The following is a 23,050-nucleotide window of genomic DNA, read 5'->3' as shown; positions in this document are numbered from 1 at the left end:
GCCTACGTCATAATAGATATCTGCATGCCAAATTTCAACCCGATCCGTCTAATAGTTTGCGCTGTGCGTTGATAGATCAGTCAGTCAGTCAGTCACCTTTTCCTTTTATACATTTAAATTGTGACAGTTTTGCCACTCTTTGATTTATGTAGTAACTATGTACGATAAAAAGAAACGAAAAGTATAGAATAAAGAAGAATTTTCTGCTTGAACAGATACGGCGATACGGCACAATTACGTAATTTTCTTCGGAACGAGTTAGAAATTCGTGAAGCCATTTTAAAGATATTTCGCTATCCATTTCCTTAAGGTATACCTATTAAACGAAAAAATCGTGTGAAATGAAGATGGATAATCTCCAAAAAACATTATTTTGTATCGAAATGGAATATGATTTGGCTGGTTGAAAATGTTAACGGAATTTGCTTAGGGAATGTTTGCGTTTGTATTTTTTGTGAAACAATCGTTTGATTTACCATTTCATCATGTGACTAGCGTGACAGTAGCTGTTTATCTGTTTTTGTGGGACTAACGTTCCACGATAAAAAGCAACCTAAATTACTCATTGCATAGTGCTCCGTCTAGGTGATATAAGCGCCATAGTTCTTAAATCTTCTAAATATATAAAAGGAAAAGGTGACTGACGGATTGATCTATCAACGCACAGCTGAAAATACTGGACGGATTGGGCTAAAATTTGGCATGCAGATAGCTATTATGACGTAGACATCCGCTAAGAAAGGATTTTTCAAAAAACAACCTCTAAAGGGGTAAAATAGGCAACGTGGACGAAGTCGCGAAAATAAGCTAGTCGTTAATATAGGCTCAGCAGTTTTAAAGATTAGACCGAACAAACAGCCAGACAATAAGGTGTTATTGAATGATGTTAGGCAAATAATCATATTATTATTATTATGAACATAAGAGAAAGCGGTTATTTCGAAATCACGGACGAGTCTTAAAAGCTTTTAAAATGCTTTACTTTTTCTAGTACGTGACCATAGTAAATGCACGGACCATGACCGCCTGTAAATGTAAGTGGAAAAATTTCTATACACTCCTCGGTTTCCTGGGGTAGTACCAGGGGAAATATCTCGAGATCGCACTGCAGCTGAATTTCATAATTCAGCTCCAAATGTTACAGAAAAGTTTAAAAAAATATACCTACTAGTTATATAGTCCATTAAACTTATTACTTAGTAAGTATTATACTTAAATTATTTATTGAAGTACATACTTACTTTTTTCTTTTTTGCGGTCAATCTGTTGATCTGTGTATACCTATACATACCTATACACTCAAAAACTACTTTGTTAAACGTGTAAAATAGATTTGTCTATTCTTCATAGCAACGCCTGCTTTTATCCAACATCTAAATATATAAAAGGAAAAGGTGATTGGCTGACTGACTGACTGACTGACTGATCTATCAACGCACAGCTCCAACTACTGAAATTTGGCATGCAGTTAACTATTAACTATTTTTTTTGAAAATTCAACCCCTAAGGGGGCTAGATAGGGGTTTGAAATTTGTGTAGTCCACGCGGATGAAGTCACGAGCATGAGCTAGTTCATAATATGTAGGTAGGTATAGACTATAGAGCCACTTAATGTTAGCTATAGAATGCTCTGCATAATTATTCAAAACGATGTTGTTGATTTGGTGCCTGAATATATTTGAATAACCTATTTCTCTTTTTCGTGGTATCGCACATAACTTCATGAATATTTAATTAATTTAAAATATTCCGCCGGCTCATGCCGGAGCTGCAAATTGAAGAATGTTTATTTTTGAGATTCATTTATCATTTGAGAGTCATTTATTTTATTACAGTAATGCCACAAAGACTGTTCATGGATTTGTTTCAATGAAGCCTCTGTTAAGAGGTCCTTCATTATTTGAGGATTATAACGTACTTACTACAAAATTTTGACAAAGATTTCTAGGTTGTGTTGTATCAGCTCTCTGGTTTAGGAGATTACGTCTTCTTGCCCGAGATTTTGAAGTCATGTAATAAGTTTTCTATCATCAGTAACGACATAGTTTCTTATATATATGTATTTATATGTATATATACGTGTGTAGTTTTAAGTTTATGTATGTCTATTATATTTATTTTTTATATATTAATGTTATATTATGTTGTATAGCGCAGTGCTTAAGACGTTGGTTTCCTATAATCAAAGGGTTCCGACGGGATTTTTAAAAACCTAAATCCATGCGGATGAAGTCACGGGCATCAGCTAGTCGAAAGTAATGTACATCTGCCTTTAGAATGACATTTTGGCTTTGTCGTCATTCATACCTATATGGTGTTTTGTCGGTCTCAACGCCAGAGACCGTGCTCTACAAATTTGCTATCTCCTTCTAAAGGTCGATGTACATTACTTTCGGCCGCGTACTGTACCCTACTGACCGCTGCCAGAGTAGCACCTTGTTTCACTATACGATCATTTATCATTTATGATTATATCTTCGCAGCTGCAGCGCATCCAATTTAACCTGACTGTTCAATATGCTAAAATAATCAGTGTTTCCGGACAAAGTAACTATGTTTTAACAGCTAACATACTATGTTTTCGTTTAGACATCTACCCAGACTCTAGAACCGAACAACAATAATAATCACTTTAACGTTAGCTCGGATACAAGTTAATTGCACTATAGTATGGTAATCAATGATAGAATCCTGATATATGTGACTATATGCGATAATGTATTTCGTGTTATATAGTATATGTATATAATAAAGTCCGTTAGTATGACATAAAAATAAGTACTACCTACCATTCTCATCATTGATGAAATAAAGAAAAAGTTGTCGGAGCGAGCTAGGACGCACCACGGTAAATTTCCGTATGTACGTTATTTTTCCGTTAAATCTGTAAACTATAGAACTACATAAAAGCGCGCGCACTCCGGAATTAATTTTAATAGATTTAATTTCAAATTTACGGATTTTAAAACGCACCGCACCGCAACTCACCGCACCGCAGCCGTACCTACGCGCATCTCTAAACAGTAGTGTCAACAGATGGATTCCGTGATCCAAAATTGCAAGATAAAATTGTAAGATACCAAAACACAAATTTTTTTGTTAAAGGTTAACCAAAAAATTTTGAATAAGATAAAGGAAATTTTAAAAAATCCACAAGTTTTAGATTTGCAATTTTACATCCAATTTTAATAAGGCCGACAATTTTGTCTTGTTTATGATTGACGCAGGTACCCACTCTACAATTTTATTACAGCATCAGTAAGTATATTATTTTTCTGGGAAATAAATCAGGTTAACGAGCTTTTTCTAGGTTTTTAAATAAAACTAGGTGCTCGAGCTGAAACATTCATACACCTCAGTCAGCACTCTATTAGCGAGATGCATGAATATGTGATACTATTTTAAAATAACAATAGAGACCACATAATAAATAACTACTGCTGTCAACCAACCAAACCTAATTTAGCAAATGTAATTTAGTGAGTCGACCATTATCTTAAATATTGGTACAGTGCCTAATGCATAATGAAGAGTTTTATTAATTTCCTAGATGATACTCGTGACTTCGTCTTCTAGGTTAGCGGACTTAGGTTTTTAAAAATCCTGCAGAAATTCTTTGATTGGTACCGATTCCTTTGTCTTACTCTAAACTAAATTTAGAGTATCTGCATCCTTTTCTTTTTAACAATGCTAAAAAAGGAACGGAACATGACTTTCACATTTAAAGACTCTAAATTTAAACGGTAGGTTCGCGACTGCGTGCTAAAATCACGGGTTTTACCATCTAAAAATTAAAATTAGAAATGTCAAACTGCTTCTGTCCTTTTCATATTACAATAGTAAGAAGAGCATGCGAATACTCTAAAATTAGGTTGTGCTCAAAATTAGCCCCTTGTCTAGTTAAAATGTAGTAAATGTTTAATTTTGGGGCATAAGCTATCTCTTTATTTCTTTATGGCAAATCGTTTCAGTCATTGTGGCATGAAGGAGTACTTACCTAACAAACATCCAAATTTTAATATTTAGGTTCTATTATATAGACTATTAACAATTAAGAATAGCTAATGATGAGTTCCTAGCAGGCCAACGGCGGCTCCCAAGTCCCGTAGTGGGTCACGCCCTTGGCGTCAGGAGGCAATCGGCCGTAAAATAGAAGCCAACTCACTATACTTATCATGGAAAGGCAAATGGCACCGCATGATAAGGAAAGCCGACTACGCGTAGCGAGATAAGGACAAAGAAGAAGAAGAAGACTAGACAATGTCCGGCAGGCGTTGCAATATCTTTTTATTTATATATGATTTGACGTATCTAGGTGTTAATATGTAGTTCAACTTTATTTAGGTTCGTAATAAGTTAGGTACATTTTTATAATTTTTATAGTGTTTTTACCTACACTTCAAGGAAATTTCTAAATAATTTTAAATACATATCAAAAATTGCGGACCGGCAGGAATCGAACCCTAGTTATCAGAGCGTCGGACGTGATCCCAGGAAACGTGGATTCCATTCGTGCCGGCCCGCAATTTTTGATATGTATTTAAAACTAGCTGACCCGCCCCGGCTTCACTCGGGTGGAATTTAGAAAATCGACGTGGGGGTAGAGTTTTCAAAAAACTTGAAATATGTACCTACGTATTTTTTTGTTACCGAAAACCCAAATATCAATGTTTAAGGAAATACTGACAAATATTGACATTAATATTTGTACGGTACTAACGCCGCTCTATTGTTTTGTCTTCCCTGAACCCCTCCACTAACACTTAAACTTTATGGTATGGTATTAATGTTCAAATTGACTTTTAAGTATTATTACGAATCTTTTGTATGGGAATATAGAAAAGTGTTGTTTTTAGACTTTATCAGGCAATTATTTAAAAAAATTCTCTGCAGCTGTCTGTCATAATGCCTACTCGTATACTCGTATATAACTCGGCTCTCATATCATATTTTTTAGTTTTATTAGTTTTCACTTCTGCACGAAGTCCCCACCGACTGCCATTTTTTTATTATTCACTTTATTTAGTGAATTTCAATACATTTTAATAAAAAAACGCGTCGCTTCGCTTCGAGTTTACCGCAAAATGCAATTAACCTCACAATACATCAAGCGTCTATTTCATAAATTTCATAGATATGTTTATCCGATTTAAAATCTTACTATCTATGGATAACAGGCCCCTGTATTTGCTTTAGATAGAAAATTGCATTTTCACGAATCGAATTCAGTTTATGTTATAAAGTATTGTTATTTCTAAAATAACCTCTCAATTATATTCAGTAATTTTATCAACAGGGAATTGAAAATCGATAACATTATTATGTTTTCGAATCAAAATTATTTTGTTGTTTATATCAGCATTTTCTAGGTAAACGCATTATCACGCCCAACCATGATTGCAGCTCAGTGCTATAATTGTACCGCAATATTCCAGAGTTCCGTACCCGAAGGGTATCAATTGGGCGTGGGACCCTATCACTAAGCCTCCGCTGGCCGTCTATCCGTCCGTCCGTCCATCCATCCGTCCGTCTGTCTGTCACCGGGCTGTATCTCGTGAACCGTAATATGTAGAGAGTTGAAAATTGCACAGAAAATGTATTTCTATTGCCGCTAAAAATTAAAAAATGTTATTTCTTATACAATGGAACGGACCCCTTCGTATGCCAGTGCGACTCGCACTTGATCGGTTTTTAAATTTATAAACGTGAAAGTGTATATGTTTGCTGGTTTGTTCTTCAATCACGCCGCGATTAAATAACGGATTGACGTGATTTTTGTACGGAATACGGATATTAAAGACCTGGAGAGGGACATAAGCTTCATCCCGAAAATGAAAGAGTTCTTACAAGATTTTCAAAAAAACCTAAATCCACGTGGACGAAGTCGCGGGCATTATCTAGTCAAAATAAAAGTAACGACTGCACATTTATTTCTTTATACAAATAAATCGTACTGCAGTCATGAGTGAGTAGAGAGATTTGTAAGCGAAATTGAAAGCGCGCGACGATAGAAAATAAAATACAACTTGATAATTTCCTTGGCAAATAATTTCGTGTAAATAAAACTTCGGCGTACCTACAATTTTACAATATTATGAGAACTTGCTACTCATGCCTCATACCATATCTGATAAAGGTTATACGTCTTATTTTAGTTAAAGAGCGAACCAATGGAGCACACAGTAACTGAACAATATTTACCCACTTTACGATATCATAAATATAATATACCAAGTGACAGATTATTGAGGTCCGCCAAAAGTCAGTATTGAAAATTTGGTGATCAGAACTGACTTTTGTTTATCATATGGTGGCGTTAATAGGACATTAAAGACGTGTGCACTCAGGCACACAGGTGCATGGCGAGCATGTGCGGTACAAAATCGGTCGCTAATTGACATCAAAATCGGCTACTGTTGTGACCGATTAAATACGGTCATCACTCATCAGGCTGTGCCTAAATCAAAATACACAATACAGATAGAGGGTAATCAGGTATAGTAGGTATATAGTATGAGGAGAGTGCGCCAAAATTAATTCATTAATCAAACAATGATGTTGACATTGAATCAGAAATAACAAATGAATTATTTCAGGAGCAACTATTCAGCCGGTGCTACTGACTGAGACACGGGAATAGTTTATTACTCAAATTTATTGTTTGTGATAAATAGTAAGAGCACAAAAGCTTTACTTACAAATAGTATAATAATTATTGGCCAGTCGGTCACTTTGAAAGCACTAAACGAATTTTATTCATGTTTTCAACGATTAATAGCGGATGTTTCAGAGAAGGTATATACATATAGGTATGTATATGACGGCGCTCGCCCGCACCGGGTAAGTGCGGGGGGGAGTTCCTTCACAGATTGCTATTTCGACCTGCCTGTCCCGTACTATGCTTATACCTACTAAATTATAAGAGATAAAGTTTGTAAGTTTGTTTGTAAGGGGTAATCTCTGGAACTGCTGAACGGACTTTGAAAATTCTTTCGCCAGTAGAAAGATACATTTATTCTCGAGTAACATAGGCTATATTTTAATTTGGAAAAAAAAAATAGAGATCCTTACGAAAATCGTAATAAGCTACCCGTGCGAAACCGTGGTGGGTCGCTAGTGTTTGATATTTTTTACATTAATTTTGTATCAATAATACAAATGTAGCAGAGAGCCGCTGGATGTAGGCGGCGCACTATCATGGCGTATGGAAGAACCTTCAACAGTTTAAATGTCCAGCGGTGAACGACATGTTTAAATCTCTTTTAAAAAACCATTAAGCTATCACAGTATATATAATATTATAAAGGCGAAAGTTTGTATGTGTGTGTGTGTGTGTGTGTGTATGTTTGTTACTCCTTCACGCAAAAACTACTGGACGGATTTGGCTGAAATTTGGAATGAAGATAGATTATACCCTGGATTAACACATAAGCTACTTTGTATCCCGGAAAATCAAAAAGTTCCCGCGGGATTTTGAAAAACGTAAATCCACGCGGACGAAGTCGAGGGCATCAGCTAGTAAACTATAAAGATTTTAGATAATTAGCTTTACGCTATTTTAGGAACACAGTCTATTCTATTTCTATCATATTATAAATTGTAAAGGCAACAAAAAATAAATTTATAGGTATATTCGACGCCTGAATGTCATGTTTTACGATCCGCTGGGAAAGTCGGTACTTGCGAGTAAAACCTATAATCTCAGAAAATGGCGACGAGAATAATAACATAAAACTTCCTTCTACCCATACGTTACAGCTGCTATATTTGAACAAGAAGTTTGAACCGAACCAGAAACAAAACTGAAACATTGAAGCAAAAGTTTATTTCTCGTCACGAACAAAAATATACTTAATGAGCGAAGTCTGTTTAGTTAAACTTTAGTAGGTTAGGTACTTAGGCAAATATCATGAGAACGACAAATTTTGTTTCTTTAACTAAAACTAAACTAAAAACCTATCGTTTTCTAAAAAAAAACTCTGCAAAATGATTGTATATATTCCAAGATGGCTGTGATTCCTCAACATTTTGAGAACGAGAGACCCGCAAGTACACAGAAAAACACCCATTGCAACTCTATGTTACGATAATAGCTCATACTAGATTATGAATTCGACTTCATTTTCGTGGAACTCTGACTTTCCGTACCCGTAGTACAAGATATTACGTCTCACCAAACCAAACCAAATTCGAGAGTCGAAATACTTCCGCGTTACAGTAAACTGGATCTTAAATACCTTGTTTTAATGCTCAAGTTTGTCTACACTTCTACAGCCAGCGCTCCAAGCGGAAACATTGCGAAATTAAAATCAGTGGCATTGAATATTTGACTTCAATTCAAGGCTATTTAGGTCCATTTTACTGTAACGCGGAAGTATTTCGACTCTCGAATTTGGTTTCGTTTGGTGAGACGTAAAATCTTGTACTACGGGTACCGGGATAAAAAGAATACCTAAGCTTATGTCCTTTCCCGGGATGTAAGCTACCTCTGTGCAAATTTCAACAAAATCGGTTAAACGAATGGGCCATGAAAAGCTAACAGACACACAGGCAGACATACTTTCGTATTTATAATAAGTGTGGCATACACGTTACTACGCAGCAAGAAAAATATACATATAAAATAATTTAATTGAAAAACAATGCAACACACAAACAGGTATATCAATGAAATTCTAATAATAGTACACTTTATTCAGTGACAGTAAGTAAATAAGAAAAACGATTATAAATACAATACGAATTTGGCGCCGTAAAAGCTTTAGCCTGTATTATTTATTTATCACCAATTGAAACCTGAATTGAATGCGCACATTAAAAATTAACGCCCAACTGAGTGGACTACGGCAGAACACAATTACTTACGTTTATTTCGTGGATTGTATTTCGTGAATGAAAAAATAATTGTACCTTTAATAACAATGTTTAACGTCAAAAGGTACAGTTCTTGCAATTCACGAAGGCCAAGGCGAGTGGACTTTACTTGTGGTTACGTCGGATACACGGGCATTGCGTAAGTGTGCGTGCATGTCGGACCAATCAGTCGCGAGCAAGCGCACACAAACGCACACATTCAGTGTACGTTACTTATACCGATACGACTTAAACACAAGCATGAGCCACTCGCCTTCGTGAATTGCAAGAACTGTAGTTGGATAGTACACACATTTTTACAGAAATTTAGAAACCACATTAGACTTAGACGTGATATTTTAGTTTAGTTTAGAGATTGTGTACAAAGGAATTAGCCACATTAACTTCTATAACGTGTCTAAAAAATTACAAACATTGAGTTTGATTAGTTAGGTAGGTAATTTTTAAATGAGAGCCAAACTAAGTATAAAGTACATTTTGATACGTGTTGTACACATACTCCTCTTAAAACTAAATGATTTGATTTTTCGCTTCTCGTCGTAACCAACTGGCTGTTTCGCCACTTCTTTCTCGGCGCGGTAGGTACTGTGAATAAATCTTTCTCACATTTTTGCTAAAAATCAGTTTATTTAGTTATAACCACAAAAAAGAGCCACAGATAATAGGGCTCTTATGTTTCGGATGAACGGTGGCATTACACAACTAAATTGAATATCACTCGAACATTATCAGCAAAACTGATAAATCGGGTGCGAAATTGATAATATCATAACTGTCAATAAAGTACAATTATCATATTAGTACCTACACTATATTTTGTATCTGATGGTCAGCTATAGATGTTAAATATAAGACGTGATAAGTATCTGATAAACCTTCACTGAATAATAAATTTTAATGTAGTCATAACAAAGTAATTGAAGTAGACACTTTCTTAGTTTTGAGTTTTACTTATTGGCTACGATCACGAAAACCCAAAAACGCTTTTCGTCTAAGACGATTTTTATCCGACCCAATTTGAGCTAAGTAGGTCACTGAATATGAGAAATAGACAGAGAGATGTGTCAATATTTAAAAAAGTTTTTCTAAAAATTTATCAATTGCGTATCATGTCAATATAGGGTTTCGTAGGTATGCCAGTCGTTAAAAACTTTGGTAAGCAGTTATTATTTCTAAACGGTAGTTGTTTTTCCAAAAAATGTGTAAGTCATAATGATTTTAATATTTAACAAGGTATCGCTCGAGCAAGCCAAACACTTAGGAGGAGGTCCAGGAGTTCTAAAGATTTTATTTCTAAATTTGAATAATATGTCTATATAGTGTTACCTACCTAATAGGTTTTCATAATGGTACAAAAAAACTTTACAGCTCATAAATGGCTCTACTCATAGGTAAACAGACGGCTAGACAGATGGATTGGATGAAACTATAAGTTCCGTAGTAAAACTACGAAGCTTAATTTATTTAATTATTTATAGACTAGCGCTTGGCTGCAATCCGACCTAGTTATGACACCACAAAGATAATAATTTTGTCTTTTTCATCGAAGTGTGTATTATTATATACATGTATACTTACATAAAAATGGTTAATTCAACTGCCTAATCTCTAGTTTTATGGTTCCAGACTAACAACCCCCCCCCCACGATCTTATTTGTATCATTTTATTTATCTCCGTGATATCGCAGACAAAAGCTATCTTATTATCAAATAAAAAAATCAACTCTAGCAACTTCCGCGTGGGGTAGATGTTATTGGTTCTAGCTGTGCGTTATCAACTGTCAATCAGTCAGTAACGTAACAGTAGATAAGCTCTATACCTATGAGTACATCGATTTCCTTGTCTGTCAAAATATTATCAAAGCTCCGACTTAGTGCACTTAAGATTTTCTGTACAGCCACCTGCTCTACTAAAGGTCGATTGTGATAAAACGACAGCTACAGGGTGACAATCACAATCACTTCTAATTGGCTGAAACTCCCTCATTATAAGCTGAAATCATCTGAAATGCATTGCTACACCAAAAATACCTTAAATTCAGCCAATAACAATGATAGAGATTGTAACAATAATTTATGCAGCTTTAGCGTAATCGACTAGCAGATGCTATAATGATTTGAGTATTATAAATAGTATACTAATCTAAGAATGGACTAGTCACCCTCTGATATATACCTACCACATTATTCACATGCACACCAATGCAACACATGCATCCAAGAGACCCAGGTCGACCAACTAACACCTGGACGAGGTCTATTGAAGCAGACCTTAAAAGAGTGGAACTCTGGTGGAACCATGTCCGGGCCTGCCAGCCTGGGCATGGACTGTTTCCATGTCTCCTTGACAGGGAGACAACTGCTGCAGCCCTAAGTTCCACGAAGGAATAAAATGACTCCATCATTCTAATTCACACCTAACCTTACGTAACTGACCTGTAAATGTATCCATAATATCGGACCAACGCAACGTCGCCTCGGTTTGCTACGCTAACCACTAATAATTTCCGGAAATCCAAAAAGAAGCAGACCTTACTTTCATCTATGGCCTTAAACTTTTCAAGTACCTACCTACCTTATATTCTAATTTTCGAATAGCTTGAGAACTAAGGTGCAGAAATTTCGTTATGTACCTACTTGATCACCTTTGGGAAAACTTTTCGGAAATGTACACTTATTTTCATGATTCAGTTTTGATACATAAAACCATAGTTCACTCTAATACATCCAATTCAGCTAAAACAACTTTATAAACATCAATAGCTGCGTACCCACCTAGCGCACCGGCTCGCGCGGCAGCCTCGGTGTGCAGATCGCGAGCGATGGCTCCCGAGGCAGCCTCAGTAGGTTTGTTCAATTTACACGAGGCCGCCTCGCGAGGCAGGCTGAGCCATCATAATTCCGCGAGTATTCGACAGGACATACAGACAGGACTGTGGACAGACAGACAATTCGAAGTGGATACTACATATGAAGTAGCTTTGCGCGCGAGCCAAAACATAACCGTCCCCACCTGTCACACAGCGCTCACTGAGGCACCTTTGAGCGCGTCAAGTTTACCGACAATAGATGGCTCGGGGCCGAGCCGTGCTCAGCCGAGCAAACGCGCGCCCGAGGCACGTCCACACCAGCCGAGGCATTTGGCTCGCGAGGCTGCCGCGCGAGCCTGTGCGCTAGGTGGGTACGCAGCTATTAACGTACGATGTCAAAGCTCTTGCCATGAAATAAAGTACTTACCTATCTAACTTATTTCTTAACTCTACATAGGTACAACGTTAAGAATTCTGCGAAGATTCAGGCAGACAGTTTGAAGTTGCTTCATTAAGAGATCTTATTCAATTTGGTTATGAAAAGGTTAATTATATTAAACGGAGAATCATTAGTCACTGGCTCTTGTTCCGCATTTTATTTCGCGGTACAAATAACACAAAAGATATTTTTAACGCAATAGAAAGTACTGTTGAGTGATCACTGATCAGTATGAATAATGTTCTGGGAATAACGTAAACTTGAACATGTTCCAAATTTTTAGACCGACAGGCATTTGTTAGTGTGCCTGGTTTGCAATACTTTTTTACAAAGGTGTTTCTTAGCCAAGTAGTTCAGTCGGTTGTTGTTATTTTTTTTCCTATTTCACATTTTTTTTAAGTTCAAAGCGGATATACCTTTTATTTATTAGGATGCTTATATCTACTCGTGACTATATCTGAAGTATCTTAACTTAAATCAACTTGACTCGCAATGTCGTTACGTTTGATATATTTTAAATGATTTTATTACTGTTATCCGAGTTAGTGATAAAGTTTTTGATTGATTTATCTTTCGGCATCTATTGTTATAAGTTATCCGGCATTTTGTTACTGATATCTATTAAATTATATGTTTTTTGATCTTATGGCATACTAGTTTATGCTCACGACCTCGTACTACTACATATATTTCAAACTTTTATTTTACCCCATGGGGGCTGAATTTTCAAAAATCCTTTTTTAGTGGATGTCTACGTCATAACAGCTATTTGTATACTAAATTTCAGCTCGATCCGTAGTTTGAGCTATACGTTGATAGATCAGTCAGTCAGGTTTTCATTTTACATAATGTAGACTATGATAATAGAGTCGAATATGGCAGCCGCGAACCTGATAATAAATTCATTATCAGTTTATCATATAAAAATTAAAAGTCTTCTACTTTATTCCTATACTGTGTGGGATGTAGGTATGCAGGCATAACATAATATCTACCTACTTAAAAGATAAAATTTTGTGAAAGAAAAACGTAAATCTGGTACACGTTTGATGTAACGTCTAATTTACTCGATACATTTAGTGCAAATAAAACAATTTTGCTTTGCTCAGGCGGAGCATAAACATCGTTGTATGTATTGACGCACGTTGAGCTGGTAACGTGTTTTTCTTGGAACTTTAGATATTTGGCAGAAGCTAAAACCTGAAAATATACTTACTAAGCTGAATAAAATTAATTAAAATAATAAGCACCTTTCAAAAAATACCTCCGAGCCGTCGGAGTCGCTGCGAGGCAGAATTAATTTTGGCAGCACCATTCCTTTCTTTCGCCGGCCTCGGATGCCGGAAGGAACAGGCCACTGCAGTTCAGAGGGCGCCATAGGACTGTGCGGGCTTAAAATTGTTAGCCGACGCTCCGGCGGTGGTAAACTCAGCTGTTGTAGCGCACGTCGATCCGTCGCAAACAAGCCCCGCCTTTTCTCCGCTGAGCTTCCCATGTCTTCGCCTGATAAAGCTCTCCGTGCTGGCGCGCCCCGCGTCTCCCTAACATCACGATCGCTAGCCGTTAAAAACGAACTACGGGTGATTCGAACGGATGTACACGAGCTCGCAGGGCGCGCCGGCGAAGTGTCCTTACTAGGCCTCAGGCTCTCCATCGACCTGGCCGATTCGACCCGTGCTGCTGCTAAGTACTGGCCGCTTGTAACAGTTGTTTGAGCTACCTCACATTCTTCTTGACTAGAACTCGAAGTGCCGCTTCGAGAAAATGTGCTGCCTTTCGACACCAAACTCCTATCACTATATTGAGCTGTCGAGATGCTCGAACAGGTAGTATTAACATCGTTAGACTCAGAAGAAACTTGTTGTCGAATAGTATAGCCTTCTTCTAAGGAGGTATGGACGACTCTGGCGTTGAGAGAACTAAAGGCCGCCAAGTTGGGTCGGCGAACCTTTCGTTCGTCGTCTTCCTCCTCCATTTTTTAATTTAATAAGATTACGTATAGTAGCACCTCACAGCAGCACAAAACACTAGTTATAAATCATTTTAATATATTTATTTCACGTATTACAAATTTAAACTTAAATATACCATTTATATAATAAGGAACACTGGACACAGTCTTTATCACTTTTTGGGACACCTCACGCACTTTCAAACGACATCTGAAACAAATTCATTATGTTAGTCATCAAAAATTGAGAAATAATAATTAATGTAGCTTCCTATTTATAATGGGTTACGGGTAGGTACATTCTATTTCACTGAGGAAAGGTAAAAGGGTGAAAAGGAAATGAAGGATCGGGTAGAAAATTGGTAGGGTACTGTGTAACTCGAACAACAATTTGCGTATTGTATTGATTGTTATGTTATAAGGCTTTGTATTCGTTTGCTTCTAAAATGATTTATTTATTCGAGCAAAGTTGTTCCAATCCCATTAGCTTATTTTTTTCTTAAATTCACAAAATGAGTATTTTTTCGTGTCAGAAAAAAGTACTAATGGTAGCGTCGCTTAAGACTCCTGTCACAGGAATCACCAATTTTTTTTTTCTAAATAAACTTAACCAGGAATCGATCCTGTATAGATTCTATCTCACGTGCTGTGCACAGTGACATATTTAAAAATAAAATGTTTAATTACATTGTATGATTAGTTGGCTGGCTTGGAGTCGAGCGCCAACTGTCCCGCCTGGTTCGCGCAGTCTGTTAGGGCTTTCATCTGTTCAGCGTTCAAGCCACTCGCTTTCACTTTTACATCTGCACTTCTAGAATGTTCTTTGCTTTCACTGCTCGATTCTACTCTCTTTGTGGTTTCATTTCCAAATTCGTCGATAAAGGTTTCCTCCTCCATTTCTTCCTCGTAACTCTCTTGGTACTGTTCACGGAATTCTTGTCTGGCTTGAATGGAAATGTTTTGCTTGACCTCCCTCGTTTGGATTACCTCGTCCATCGTCTTCTTGACAAGCTGCTGGCCGGCCTCGAGTGTCTTAGTTTCAGACATCTTTTAGTGTAGAAGGTTTTCTAAAATTGTTCAAACAAAGCTTTGTTAATTTGTGATTACCTAAGTTAAACATTAATTATAAGGCAATTTTTAACAGAGGCCTCTCCTATCACTCGCTCCTTACAAAAACATTTTCATTCTCATTGGTATATTAAGCAACCAAAGTCAATGAAATTTTGTAAACACGTTTTAGAAACGAATATCTTTCCGTACGATTTCCGTAAAATATCTAGTTTCAAAGTTACACGGTCTTAAAGATTTGTATGTAAATCCTTGAGCCCGTGTGACTTTAAAACAAAATATTTTAACGGACATTTGAAAAACACAGATACAGATGTAAGTTCCTAGGACGACTAAAATTTCATTGAGTTTAATTGATTAATATTCAAATGAGAGCCAAACTATCTTTCTTTAGAGCGCACTCCGAATGAATCCCTCTTTAATGTTCGCCAAACATAATATTAATAGTTGATGTTTACAGTTTACAGTTGTGAGTTTGTATGGTTCGAATACTTTTGTTTTATTACTAAAACAAAAGCGAAGTTTCGCGTTGAATAATAACTCATCGTACTGCATCTAGAATATGAGAAATCCCGGTTTTGATAGAAATTGATAGCGTCGGTTGGCGTGTGGCCAAGTACACGATGTTTGGACGGCATTTAGATTCGCTTTGTTAGAATTCTGTGAGTCGACTGTTCTGGTATTTGGCGCATATTTAATGGAGATTTGTTATTCTTGACTACATACTTTGTAAAAATTTGTAAAAAAACAAATTCGATTTTAGTTCATTACTTGAAAAACACTTTATACGGTATGAATTATTATCAACTTGTTGAAATTTGATCATTGCATTGCAAAAAAATCTTACGATATACTCATATATATTATCTGTTCAGGGTAGTGTTATATCTGTAGATGTTTATAAGACCGTACAAATATAAAGTTCCGCCAAGAAAATATTTCTATTGTAAGCGACCGTTCCTATTGAGCTTACTCGACCTAAATAATGGTTTAACATCTCCCTGAAGAGCTTGAGATTTTTATAGACCTTTTACAGCGAACAAATATCCCATTATACGATCAGAAGGTAGGTATAACATCACATAAAACAGATAGCTATTGTGTGGAAATGCACTTAGAATCGAACGCGAAAATTTATAAAATCCTCTATAATTAATATTCCCATGATAAAAAAAATAGCCAAAAATTCAAATAAAAGAAGGAATTTGAAATAAAATCTACATACTCAAACGATTATCATTATTGTTGCAGTGTAATGGTAATAAAATTAAACTTAAAAAAATATAAAGGACATCCAATAAATAAATAGCCGCGAGTAAAAAGTAAAGAATTTGAAAAAAGTACCTGGTAAACTTCAAGGTTTCACAACACAAGTAATAAATTCCAGAGGGATTTTCCTAACAATTTATATTGTCAGAGAAGTTGCTTTAGGCGAGACTGAAAGTAAACTGACGGATGGGCGGGCGGTGTCGTTTTGTTTCGTCCGAGAGCTTCGCGTGGGCGGCCATAGGTATGCCATGCGTCTGCGCCGGCGCGCGCGACGTGGCCAAAATACTTCAAGGCTTGGATAGATACAACGCGTGATCTTTTATCTGACAGCGTCCTTTAATTAATACACATCTACAATCTCGCCATAGCATCTTCATCTACGAAGTCTAGGCTCCAGATTTTCTAGTGTCATTCCGACGTGGACTCACGGAACGGTTTCCGTCTCCGGTCTCATTCTGACAGGAGACCCGTGCTCTGTAGTGAGCCGGCGATGGGTTGATTATGATGATGATGATAAGATATATCACTGTTTCCAGAATGTTCCAATAAAGCATAAAAATGTAGTAGCGCTCCTTTCTTGTAAAATATTGCGTACAAGAGTTCTGTGTGACGTTACGTAGTGGTAATTTCGTCACGCTACGTGTTTGTCCAGACCTTTACACATACCGCGGCTGTACAGTCAACGAAATAAATTAATTCCGATTTTGACAACGATTGCATTAATTAATGCACTGGTAAATTATATAGGACGTTACGCGGAAACGAGGCAAATGATTGGCCTTCTAATATATACGGGGACGATAAATTAGGTTCTTGTGCAATAGCATAAAATTTATGAACTTAGTCAAGAAATAATTTGATTACGTTCGGAATAATTATGTACGTATTTAGGTGTCTAATAAACTACCGTGTCTCGAATTTATAAACTGAAAATATAATCAAAAACTGTAGGTAGCTTCAGATTGAATCCTATCCATAAATAGTTAAATAACTGATGTTATACTAAAAATCATAATACACAAACAAAATTAGCTCAAAGAGTTATCACAAAAAATATACTAGCATCAAATGAAAGACAGTTTATTTTCAGAGATCGACGTCGTAAGGATGTCGTTAATAAAACTGAAACACTTCCAAGCGGTCATCGTACTTTTGTGGCACGCTAAATAAACAAAGTTCGAGAATATACATAAATAAGTATCCAAAAAAGACCTTTTAAACAAGATCAACATACTGAACAGCGTTCTATGGGAACTCAGTGTTGCGTACATAAAAGTCTTTATCACTGTTAAATCTAGACTTAATAATAAAAATAATTTTATTATTAAGTCTTATGTTTAAAAAAACTACCTTAAAAAGTTGAACTTTTAATTTCATAGTTTTCGATAAATCTTAAATTCGAATAATACTATATGAATCTAATTTATAAATGAAAATTAAGACTGAGTCGAAGCAAAAATTTAATCGAAAATGCTGTCCACATCTACGGAAGAAAAAAAGAGTGTTGCTATTCATAGTTCATAGAATTTTAATTTATAAACATTATCATCTGATCATAACAGCTAAACCTAAAAATCGAATTTTCTTTTCTTATGCGGAAGAATTTCGAAACTTATACTCGATTATTATCCTAAGGAAACTCCTACGAATAGATATAATAAAAAAAGAATACAATGCCGAGATAGAGAAAAGTCAGTTTTTTAACTTGCATTTCGCAAGGAAGAGCAGAGCGCAGACGTTTCTAATTCTGATCCATTAAAGAAGGCTGACATAATTAAATGATCACGTAAACGATCAATAATCTGACTGATTTTCTGAATAAGTCTCTGTTTCAGTGGAAATACATGCCCGTAGGTTTGCTAGCCTAATTTCGCGGAAAAACATTTGTGCTGGTCACACTATTGAAGCTGAAAATAACTGGTACACGTCAGGAGACGGAGAAACACGACTGCATGGACCATGACTCTCCCGATAGAGGGGGCGATAAAACATGAGTAATGCTTGCCAAAGCTTCCCAATGAGTCACACTGCCAACGCCAACGATTATCTTGATTTCCCTAAATTCAGTGACGTCTGTTTGTTTATCAAACTTTCATCACACACTTATTTTTAGACACTTTATTCGACGACGTCACGTATGCTACAGTTTAAAAGCCAAATCACCGAAAAGTTGAATTGCCTTAATCCTAATCTAAATATATAAAAGGAAAAAGGTGACTGACTGACTGACTTATCAACGCACAGCTTAAACTACTGGACGGATCGGGCTGAAATTTGGCATTCAAATACCTAGTTTTTATAATATAACAGCTAAGGATTTTTGAAAATTCAACCCCTAAGGGGGTGAAATAGGGGTTTGAAATTTGTGTAGTCGGACGAAGTCGCGATCATAAGCTAGTAACATGAAAAACTCAAAAAATGTTTCTACCTATCCCCCTTTATAACTTTTAAACCGTCTAAAAAATGTGCCCTGAACCAGTTTGAATAGAAAGTCAATAATGCGAAGATGATTTTCGACCACTAAAACAATGAATGCATTAGGCACATTCTTTTTTTAGCGTAGTAGCACACGTCGGGCAGAGATTAAAAAATTATCTCTGCAACGGGTATCCACTTGTAGTAAATACACAAGCTGATATCAGCCCACAACTTTGTCCGCGTGGATTTAGGTTTTTAAAAATCTCGCGGGAACCTTTTGATTTTCCGGGATAAAAAGTAGCCTATGTCACTCTCCAGGTCTTAAAATATACCTATGTAAAAAATCACGTCGATTCGTTGCTCCGTTGCGACGTGATTGACGGACAAACCAACAAACCAATAAACCAGCAAACAAACACACTTTCGCATTTATAATGGGTAGGAAATAGGGGTAGTGATAGATACCTACTCCAGAAGAAATCCCAGCACTGACGCTTGTCGATTGTCAGTTAAATGATGATTAATGATTTACGACGGCATAGGTTCAGCTCCATGGCCGGCAGTTAAAGTTACGTTACAATTACGGTTAAACTTTGACCGTCAATAAAAGCAAGATGAGTTGCACAAATAAGCATTTAACTGAACCATAATGCGAAAGCATAAGCAAAAACACAACTTGTATATACATTCTGAAATAAAAATATCTCGTACTATTTCTTTTTGTCACAAAACTAAATAGAGATTTATAAAACCAATCAGTTACTATTGCAGTTTACCTACCAACTAAATTTAAAATAACATGAATGAAAAAGAAAATTGCCTCATCTCAAAGGAAATTGTATTTTAATTGTCCTACATAAAACGCTGTATCGCAATTCGTTCGAACGAAGGAAACTCCTAATGAACAAACAAAAGAGAAAGCTTATGCAAAAACTTTCATCGTGTTACTATAATAGTTAGAGGATCTTTTAGTTAACAAAGGAGCTTTTTGCTTTTGTAACCTCTATAACAACATAGGATCGTTGCCAAAAAAGCCGATAAAGTAACGTGTGGTGCAAATAATTGCACATTTAAACTTGGCAATGTGAAAACATTCTTGGAAGCGGCCAACTTAGTCGATCCAAAAAAGTTCTGGATGATTCACTTATATTGGGAATCAAATTTGTTTTCATCAACTTTTACTACACTGTTTTATTAAATACAACGTTGCTTGGCAGCGGAGGGCAATGAGCGACAACTAATTATGTAGAATCTACCAAGAATCCGTGCTCTTGTCTCTATAGTTACTTCCGTCATTGCAAACAAAAATATGTTTGTTTTAATACATAATCTGTAATAACAATTAATAAATGAGGAAAATAGAAGTATACACTATACATAATATATCACACACCGGCTTTACTCACGTGTTTCGTTGGCGTTAGCCTGACTAGTTTTGAACCCATTCCGGGTCCTTTTTCACAGGGACTCAGTTCGTACACGCGTCGCGGTTGAGACTGCTGGTTCAGTTTAAACGCAAAAATAGAAATATACAATCTACATATTTATAGGGGAAATGTGACTGACTGACTGATCTATCAATGTACAGCTCAAACTACTGGATCGATCGTGCTCAAAATATTTAAGGTAGGTAGTTACCATAAAGTGAAGCTTAATGTTCACTTAGCGTGATGTTTAGACATAACAATGAAACGAAAAGGATATCATATTTTATTTATTAATACTTTGCGGTAAGTACGTTTTTTAAACTCACAGAATCAAAGACGTTTAGACATCAATTTAAATGTAGTTTACAAACAATAAAGGAGATCGCCCATCGCAACATTTTGTAGCAAGACAGCTGTAAAAAAATCGCGATACAGTAGCGATGCGTCGCAAACCCGTGTACCTTGGTCCACGATTCTGTATCACTATTGTCGCGATTCAAGATACGTGCAGCTTTATCGCTACAAAAAGTCATCGTGAGCGAATAAACTATACATATTTGTACAGTACATAAAAATATAACGATCAGTTAGTACCTACCTGTAAAAAAATACTACTGTATCTGAGGGCCACAGGTTTTGACAAGCAAATGTGAAGTGGAGGCGATAACAAAGGATCGAAGACGGCAAAGTGATACAAGGTATTCAATTTGCATAGCTCCAAAGTATAAGAAGAAGAAGCTACTACCTAACTAATATAGTTCCTAGACCTAGATTGGTACCGAATTGAGTGTACAAAACAGAAAGAAATAATTAAATAGGTATGCAGTAGTCTTTTCCCTAGGGCAAACGCAAGTGTGTGCTCTTTTAGCAATTTTATGACGTAGAGGGTGAGGGTAAATAAGTTTATTTACCTCAAGACAGAGACATGACCATTTGAACTCATAAATACTAAACAAGTTCGTTTGTTGATTCTCGCAGCTGAATTGAAGCCAAAATGAGAAGATTGTAGATTTAAAGATAAGAATAGATAAACAAAGACGTTAAATCTAAGTACAGTACGTGGCAGAAACTAATGTACATCGGCCTTTGGAATGACATTTCGGCTTTGTAGAGCGTTATTTCTGTCACTCATACCTATATGACGTTTTGTGGGCCTCAACGACTGAGACAATGCTCTACAAATCTGTTATCTCCTTCTAAAGGTCGATGTACATTACTTTCTGCCGCGTACTGTATAATAGATATTCACATACAAATGACATTACATTTCGATGTTCAAACAAACAACTAAAGTATCGATCTCGCTGTCATCAGTCTAGAAATCTGTTTTCAGAGTTGTGCGGTACGCGTTTACAGAGACCTTTTAGATTTTATAACAAGTTGCTAATGATTTCGATCTCACTTGGTGGGATGCAGTCTAAAACGGAACCGGACTGAAATGCGTATGGTAATTTATTAATCCTATACAATTGGTTTCTGCGTGATATCGTATCGTAACACAAATCGTTAGCATGGTTTTGGTAGGGAGGTAACTAGCCTTCCACCAGACCACACCTAAGTGAATTTAGAAATTATAAATTCCCGAATTGACAGAGCCAAGAATTGAGTAGGTATACACTACTCCTACTTATAGAACCAGAACGTGCATCACTGCACCAAACCTCTAACATGTTGGGCTCACTTGATCATAATTTATGATCCGAAAAATACACTTACGATGGAGCTCTTTTTCGACGGTTTATCGACGGCGCATATAATAAGAGAAAGAGATCACGCGAAAGAAAGAGAGGTGTTTGTTAATAGCTACAGTGATGTGCGAGTTTAATTACACTCTATTGTATCGTAACAAGAGTCGCTATTTATATAAAAGTCTTTGCGCAGTGAGCGTATGTACCTTAAAAGTACCTACTATTAAGTATTCTACATAGGTTTGTGCGTCATTTGTCAAATAACTTTTGAGGAATACAGAACTCCGAACTGGTGATAAAACTACATAATTTAACTGTTGGTGGTGGATCATTGCCTCCAGTAAAATTATTGTAAGTTCAAAGTTCTTGGATAAATGATGAGAAAGTATTTTACCGTAACCACAGAATAAAGTGGGTAACTCAACTTCGCTCTAAGATTAAGAAATGTTGATCTTTGTTTATATTACGAAGCTTTTTGCCTTATGATTTATGCAAAATGAATTTACTCGTAGGAAGTAGGATTATCACTACCCATATTATAAATGCAAAAGTGTGCTTGTTTATTGTTTTATTGGTTTGTTGGTTTGTTGGTTTGTCCTTCAAACACGTCGCAACAGAGCAAAAGATTGACGGACGGATGGGTTTTTTGCATGGATATGGTTAAAGACCTGGAGAGTGACGTATAGCCTACTTTTTATTCCGGAAAATCAAAGTTCACACGGGATTTTAAAAACCTAAATCCACGTGGACGAAGTCGCGGGTATCAGATAGTCTGATATATATTTTTGATTCAAGAAGTAAATTGGTCACTTAATTCTATATTTCATGCAAAAAGTATTTGAGGAAGGGATAATGCCACCTTTTATCCACGATTATTATGAAAGGTCAAAACTAACCGCACTGAAAAACAGAAAATATTATATTTTACCTCTTAGTTGAAGTTTACGATAGTAAAAGGAAAATAAGCTTCCTGCCGTCCAAGAACAGTCAATAATTTCTCGCGGTATTATTGTGGCTTTTTCATCGACAAAGTGTTACAAAAGCCGCGAGCAAGATCTAAATCGCACTGATTGTGCTTAGACTGTTGTTGCTTTCATAATAGGGTA

The 23,050-nt window shown here is 36.3% G+C and overlaps 2 protein-coding genes across 10 annotated transcripts in view; both read right to left on the bottom strand.

The window, feature by feature from the left end:
• The window catches only part of dnc (phosphodiesterase dunce), a 465,943-nt gene that overhangs the window by 177,999 nt on the left and 264,894 nt on the right, over window positions 1–23,050 (bottom strand). The window contains exon 1 of one of the 9 annotated variants that reach the window (XM_034968451.2): window positions 13,374–14,111. The exons of the other annotated variants lie outside the window; for them this stretch is intronic. Within the exon in view, the coding sequence (XP_034824342.1) occupies window positions 13,374–14,098 (725 nt within the window). The 5' untranslated portion in view covers window positions 14,099–14,111. Of the gene's footprint in view, window positions 1–13,373; window positions 14,112–23,050 lie in introns of those variants that run through there. 9 annotated transcript variants of the gene reach the window in all.
• On the bottom strand, window positions 14,155–16,645 carry LOC117982162 (uncharacterized). Its single transcript, XM_034968468.2, has 3 exons — window positions 16,487–16,645; window positions 14,762–15,141; window positions 14,155–14,285 (listed from the first exon to the last, which is right to left on the bottom strand). Exon 2 carries the CDS (start codon window positions 15,119–15,121, stop codon window positions 14,771–14,773), a length of 351 nt encoding a protein of 116 aa, XP_034824359.1. The 5' UTR covers window positions 15,122–15,141; window positions 16,487–16,645; the 3' UTR covers window positions 14,155–14,285; window positions 14,762–14,770.

This window comes from Maniola hyperantus, chromosome 5, assembly GCF_902806685.2.
Source record: "Maniola hyperantus chromosome 5, iAphHyp1.2, whole genome shotgun sequence".
Classification (NCBI taxonomy): Eukaryota; Metazoa; Arthropoda; class Insecta; order Lepidoptera; family Nymphalidae; genus Maniola; species Maniola hyperantus.
Note: the sequence above shows the minus strand (reverse complement) of the source record. Positions and strands in the feature narration are given on the sequence as shown.